At 39.0% G+C, this 7,295-nt stretch overlaps 1 protein-coding gene across 2 annotated transcripts in view; it reads left to right on the top strand.

The window, feature by feature from the left end:
* Positions 1-1,314, top strand: part of SLC24A2 (solute carrier family 24 member 2) — an 81,567-nt gene extending 80,253 nt beyond the window's left edge. For both annotated transcript variants that reach the window (XM_058169865.1, XM_058169866.1), the window contains one exon: positions 1,065-1,314. In XM_058169865.1, coding sequence (XP_058025848.1) covers positions 1,065-1,314 — 250 coding nt within the window. The remainder of the gene's footprint in view (positions 1-1,064) is intronic.
* The last annotated feature ends 5,981 nt before the right edge of the window (positions 1,315-7,295 follow it).

Genomic DNA, 7,295 nt, shown 5'->3' on the forward strand with positions numbered 1-7,295 from the left:
ATTTCAGTAGTCGAGTAAAGAGTAAGGTCTTCAAGACTCTTTTGAACATGGTCAGGATCAGGTCTTTGCAGACCTTGGGAGAGTGTCATTCAAGTTCAGCAACAGAGAAGGCCTATTTCCTGGACTGAGCAAATTGGCACTGTTTAATAGATGGGATCCAAAGCATACCAGCCCTATCAGTTCTTACTAAATAAAAGAATCAATTGGAAAAAAGCAGTCCCACTAATATCCAAGCAGTTAAAGATGATAAGCAGCACAATAGATGTGTTATATGAGTGAGGTATCCCTAGGAGTTCATTCAGGACCTGCAGTAACACCCCCCCAAAGTGGCTATTAAAGAAAGAGCCATAACAAACTAGGTCTATTTCATTCGTTTCTTATAAATTTATTTAAATATTAATCAAGTCATGGTAAAATGTTAATGCCTCATCTCTGCTTCAAAAGAATGGTTTTCTCCAATTCTGAAAGAGCTATCCCATATTTTAGTCTTTCTTCGTGTTATGGAGAGGGAGGGAAGGAGGGAGAAGGAGGGGGGGTAGTTAATGAATTACACAGACCCCCGCCCCCACCTTCTCTGTTTGTACATTTTGTTCCTTTCCTTTCCATTATGGTTTCCGTTATGGTTCCATTATCAAATTTTATCTGAATTTTTAAATGTATAGTTCTTTATTTATTGCTTTAATGTTTTATGTGGTATTTTATATGGTTGATATGGTACACACACACACACACACACACACACATATAGTAAACCATAAAATTGCTGGGAATTATAGTTTGCTTTATCTGAACGGCTGCATATTTTCTATCCTTGCTTCAGACAAGGATAACTTTATTGTATTGCCTAACCACCATAATAGAAATTGCATTGAAATATGCTTCTACCTCCCAGTACTTAACAGCTATTTAACGTCAAGGATAATCCTTAGGATTAAAAAAGTTGATCATTTCAATGCTTTTCTAGAGGTACTGTAGAAATATCATTTTAACCCATCTGCTGCAAACCTATTGAAATTATCCTTCTAGTTATACTGGCTTTTTTCTTCTCTCTCTCTCTTCAACAGCCTTCCTCTGCCATGGTTCATCTATGCTGTAATTAACAGCTTCTCCCCGGTGGAAGTGAGCAGCAATGGGTTATTCTGTGCTATTGTTCTTCTCTTCATCATGCTTCTCTTTGTCATCCTCTCTATTGCATTATGCAAATGGAAGATGAACAAATTCCTAGGTTTCACCATGTTTGGGCTTTATTTTATATTCCTGATTGTCAGTGTCCTTCTGGAAGACAGGATTATTGTGTGCCCCGTGTCCGTCTAATAAGAAGGAAATACTCCATTGGGAACAACAGTTAAACGGACAACAACTGAAGGGGGAAAAAATAAAAACAAACTATATCTTTAGAACTGTCCAATTTAAAACAATAGAAAAAAAAGAGGAACTGAAATTACACATGGACAATGCAACTGATGCAGTAGCTGCCACCGAAGAAAAATGATGCGCAGAGTGAAAACTTGCAGCTTTAAATATTCTCCAAGAAGCTTTCATTGCTTATTTGTTGGAGGTATGGTACATCTGTTGTTTATGAGTATATTTAGCTTCTTGCATGGGCTCTGTTTAGGATCTAGTTCGATGCACCTCTTTCAATCTATCTGTTTTATATATATATATATATATATATATGTGTGTGTGTGTGTGTGTGTGTGTGTGTGTGTGTGTGTGTGTGTGTGTGTAGGTCTTTGGTTATTCGGGTTTTCTCCTGCGTAAAATTGGAAGTGTCTTGGCGACGTTTCAACGAAGTCTCATTCGTCATCTTCAGGCTTCAACTTCGTGCTTCTGGGAGCAATTTGTGATTGCAGCTGTTTCTTCCTTTTTAACTGCTAGTGGGGGTTTGAACTGATTGGGTGGGAGCTTGGCTGTGCTCTGATTGGATGGGGGTTTTTTTGTGCTCTGATTGGCTGGGGGTGTGTCCTGTTTGGGTGGGGGCTTGGTTGTGCTCAGATTAATCTGAGTTGCAGGGGGATTTGAGCTGGTGAGTTGCATTGCTGTATATATATATTTGTTTTCTGAGGTTTTCGTGGGTGTTTGTATGTAGGTCTTTGGTTATTCGGGTTTTCTCCCGCGTAAAATTGGAAGTGTCTTGGCAGCGTTTCGACGAAGTCTCATTCGTCATCTTCAGGCTTCAGCTTTGTGCTTCTGGGAGCAATGTGTGATTTTCAATGTGTGATTTTCAATGTGTGATTGCTCCCAGAAGCAATGTGTGCTTCTGGGAGCAATCACACATTGCTCCCAGAAGCACGAAGCTGAAGCCTGAAGATGATGAATGAGACTTCGTCGAAACGTTGCCAAGACACTGTATGTATGTATGTATGTATGTATGTATAACAGATATATGTATATCAAAAAGGGAGAGCTGCATCTATAAATAGAAAGAATATTATCTATCTTTGGAAACAGCAATTCCAATTTAAGACTGTACATATTCATTTTAAGCTGCTAGAAGAGTTATTCAGCACAGGCAGCAGAAGCAATATGACAAACAAGAGAAGGTTGTGGAAAGATGCCGTTTGTACGTCACACATTTGAAGAATTTTAGAACTGAGTTAATGCAAGCTGAGTTGGCTTTCCAGCATCTGAGAAATGGTAACGAACAAGGTTATCGTGGTGGCTCCGGTAACATTGCTCACAAGGATGAGATTTATTTATTATCTATCATCTAAATCTACATATCTTCTATCTATCTATCACCTATCCTCAGCAGTTCGCAAAGATAAAAGACATGTTTACAATTAAAGCATCCCCCGTGAATTAAAATTCAAATATGTTCATGTATTTTCAGATGACATTGTATTGCTGTAACATATGACTATGTCTAGAAGAAAAAGGAACTTTCCCACAACAGATGAGAGAGGTTTTGTACTCCCATATGTACAATCCTGCAGTTTGTAAAATAAGTTGCACATCATGAGATATCAGAAAATCAAGCAATGTTCCTGCCTGCCTTCATCTGTAAGCTTCAGCCTTACAGATATTTGCTGACTGGTTAGGGCTTGCTGGAAAGACCTCTGTTGTTCTACGGTTGGTTCTCTCTCTATATAGACGGATCGTATCAGAAGGACATCTGAGATGCTTACTGAGAAAACCTTCATTTAAGGATTTTGATGTCTCATCTACAGCTACTAAGTGCAGCAATACTGTAATAATACTAAATCATTTTAAATACTGTTTGCTTTGTCATCCCTAAGAGGCTATGTAGCTTTGAAAATAGAATTTTAAAACTGCTGGGTGAACGGGTGCCAGAGGCAAAACTGAATGTATTCTGTGGGTTTATTTTCTTTTGTTACTTGCAAAAGCTTTGCGGTTCCATTTTTATTGTCTCTAAAGCTTTGAACTGCTGAACTGAAATTAGAATTTTCCAAGGCTGCTGGAAAGTGTTGAATGCAGCTCTGAACGTTAGATCAACAAATACAATTCTGTTCTGCTCATCTAGAAACGTCAGGAAGAGGAGCACTTCCAGCATCATAGAAGACCAAATAAGGTTTGGTGTTTCCATGACCTTGCATTAACTAGAATGGCTGAAACAGCAACTGTCTGCAAACAATGTGCAACAGTTGCCTGTGCTATATTCTTGATCTTGTTAAAATGTAGTACAATTCCTATGAGTCACCCACCCACCACCAGTGTTCATCATGTATAAGGTCCACCCAGGCATTATAGAAATTTGGCACCTCACATCTTTGGAAAATTGCTTCAATGTTTTTGCTATTTTGTTTGTCTTGTACTTGCACTTTCGTTCTCTACAGCACTTTTTAAAAACCTTCCATTGTATTCCATGTATAAATATGTGGATAGCAACTTCTAGGTGGTACTTAGAAAATCAAGTGTTTGTGAAAGAAGTATGTCTATTTTTTTAAAAAAAAAATTGTGGATGTTGAAATAATTAAGAAAGTTACCACAACAATTATTGTAACAATCAGCTGTCTCTTCCTTGGGTGGGTGTAATGGTTGAACTGACTGACTGACTGATTTATTGATCGATTGACTGATGAATGGAATAAGATAACTCCATCTGAATCTTGTGCATCTTATTACATGAAACTATTAAAATAAATGTCCAGAAAAAGAACTTCAGCACCATCTGAATGTACGTGCATCAAAGGACTCCACAGTCACTCCAGTCCAAGCCCTGGGGAACAGGCCAAGGTTTAAATTCTTCTTTCAGTCGGGTCCGAATGAGGCCATAAAAATTTCTAGGGGAACCTTGTTCCACAGGGTAGACACTATGTGTCTTTTCAGAAGTTGCTATCTAATTGGTGGCACCTAAGGCATGCTGTCTGATTGTAGAAGACAGGTGGACAATACAAAAGAAGGATGGCCTTTCAAATGAATCAACCCTTACGCCATAAAGGGATGGGTGAAAATCAGCACCTATAGTTATCTGGAGATTTGAGATGTACAACTGAATCACCAGCGCTGTGAAGACGCCTGATGACAACCCAATGAATAAGCTCTCCAGCAGCCTCATGTAGATATTCAACAGAGCTATCGGGAAATCTTACGTCTTAGATATTCTTGTAATGCCTGGTAGAGATGACTTAAGGTGAGTTTTATCTGGTTTTGGCTTTCCATGAGGTGTGAAATCAGCCGTGGTTTATAGCTTATTGTGTTTGTGCAAATCCAGCCTAAGCCATGTTTAGGCTTAAGTGAAGCCTAAGGCAGCTGTGATTAATAAAAGAAAAGGATTCTCTATTTGTTCATCATAAGCCCCAGAATTGTAACCTGAAACTGTATGCCTTCTTCTTACTGGCAGTGTATTTTAAATGCAGCCTCATCTCTCCCCCCCCATCCCCGATATTTAAGATTTACCTAGGTCCTTTTCTCTCTCAACATCCATCTGAATGCACAAAAGAAGTATCGTTATGTTGTATCATTATATAAATATTTAGGCTAGAATTTAAAGAACTAATGGAACCAGCATCTGATGAGGCTTCTCATACTACAGCCACAAATGCCAGATGAAAACTCTTTTGGACATCTTTAAACAACTTCTTGAATCCTGGCATGACTTGGTCAACCCCATTTAGATTCTCAAGACTTTCAAATAACTTTTTCTCATGCAGAATTCTTATTTAAGGCACTGAATCAGTAAGAAAACCTTAGAATTTTGCTCACCGATTTTTCTCTGTGAGGTAATGCTGGCCTAATCATGCTGACCTGGGAGCAAGCCCCATCAAATATATGAATCTCACTTCTGATTTACTCTCTAGTTAAGGCACTGGTAAAAAAAGAAGAAGAAGAAGAAGAAAGAAAGAAAGAAATCCAGTTTTTAGCTAGACAGGGCTAATGGAGCAAAATAGCTTTCCAGGAGCCCCCTTTGCTGACAAAAGAACCACATTTACTAATGAATATAATGTTGCTGTTGTTATTAGGCATATAGATATTCCCTCCTCACACCTATACACATATATTGTTTTTTATTCCATAGCTGTGGTGAATTTTGCTGCACGTTTATGCCTACCATGAAAAAAATGTGCAAAATATAAGTAGCTCCCGTGGCTAGAAGCCAAAAGGCTTTAATTTCTTATGGGTGAAAATTCACACACAACCAGGAGAAACTTCAGAAGCAAGAAGATGGTGATGACTAAGAATGTGGGCTGTATGTCATAGAAAGGAAGGCTGGAGAAACACGGCACATTGGCAAATCAGTGAGCTTTGCAAAAACACCATTTGTGGAGACAACTGTGCAGGAAGCCATGGGGTGGGTGGTTCTACCGAAAGGAACACTGGCATTTGGAAGAGGCAGAAAACCTTTACAGGAACAAACAGCTCCAACACATTGCTAGAGTCTCCATGTAGGAGAGCTGTCCTTCATTAACTACTGTTCCTTCCATTGCTTAGTTTTTTTCTGGCTTTGATATTCCTAGCTGTTTCGGGGATACTTTCCTGAAGAACTGAAAGTCCTGAAACCAAACAGTTGAGTGGGGACTTAAAACTGGCACGTCTGTTGCCCAGATACACAACTGTCACAGCGATAATAGAGGCATGCAAATTCTCGCTCCAGATTTATTTACTTCCTGCTGCGTATTTATCTGATTAAACATTTGCCACCTCCTCCTTGGTTTTAATCCTGAATTGGTGACCATCCTCGGCTGCCTTTGGCTGATCTGAGAAGCTAAGCAGGTATGGGTTAGCCAGTGCTTTGATGAGAGATCAGCTTTGGTGAAAGAGCCACTTGCCTAACTTGGTGCTCCCCCAACATTGAGAGAGGGGCCACCTTGTTATCCAGCAATGGCAATATCATGAATTTATTGTGTTTTACCTAGGCCTTTTTTTTTAATCAAAAGGAAATTACGCATTCATTTAGTGAAATTCTGGGAAAAGAGTTCTCAGTGTCCAACGGTAACAAAGAAACACGGTGAATGCAACCTGCCTTTAGCAATTCCCCCACCCCCTGGAAATTAGCTTGAGTTATTCAGTTAAATTCTTCAGGGTATGTAAATTCTCCCACTCCTTGTGCCTAGAATCCTTTACTCTTCCTCAAGCTATTAAGAAACATTAATGAAAAAAGATTGTATTGTAGTTCAATATTATTCCCACCAACAATGTACGTGAGAGATACTGAGGAAGGATCTTCGTGATATGTCCTGTAAAGATGACCTTGGAAGGTGAGGGAAAGAGATGCTGCCTAGGAAACTATCAGAGAAGAGAGGCAGGAGCCCCCCAGTGTCTTAACGGTCAGAGAAAGAAACTTAGAAGGACCCACCACCCTAACGGATCAAGTCGTTAAATGTGGCGGCAGGATGCTTGTATTCTCTGGCTTGCAAGATTTTTTTATTTATTTTATTTATTTATTTTGTCACAACAATATATGTAGGTATCATACAAAAGATTATATAGTATATAAACACATATATGAGTAAATATAAGGAGGTATAAGCATATATATAGGAAGAAGAAAAGAAAAACAATAGGACAGGAACGGTAGGCACGTTTGTGCTCTTATGCACGCCCCTTATGGTCCTCTTAGGAATGGGGTGAGGTCAATAGTAGAAAGTTTTTGGATAAAACTTTTAGGATTATGGGAAGAGACCACAGAGTCAGGTAAAGTATTCCAAGCACTGATGATTCTGTTACAGAAGTCATATTTTCTGCAATCTAGATTAAAGCGGTTGACATTAAGTTTAAATCTATTAGTTGCTCTAGTATTATTGCAATTAAAGCTGAAGTAGTCTTTAACAGGAAGGACATTACAATAGATGATTCTGTGAGTTAAGCTTAGGTCATGTCGAAGGCGACGGAGT

The sequence above is a fragment of the Ahaetulla prasina genome, chromosome 2, assembly GCF_028640845.1.
Source record: "Ahaetulla prasina isolate Xishuangbanna chromosome 2, ASM2864084v1, whole genome shotgun sequence".
Lineage (NCBI taxonomy): Eukaryota > Metazoa > Chordata > Lepidosauria > Squamata > Colubridae > Ahaetulla > Ahaetulla prasina.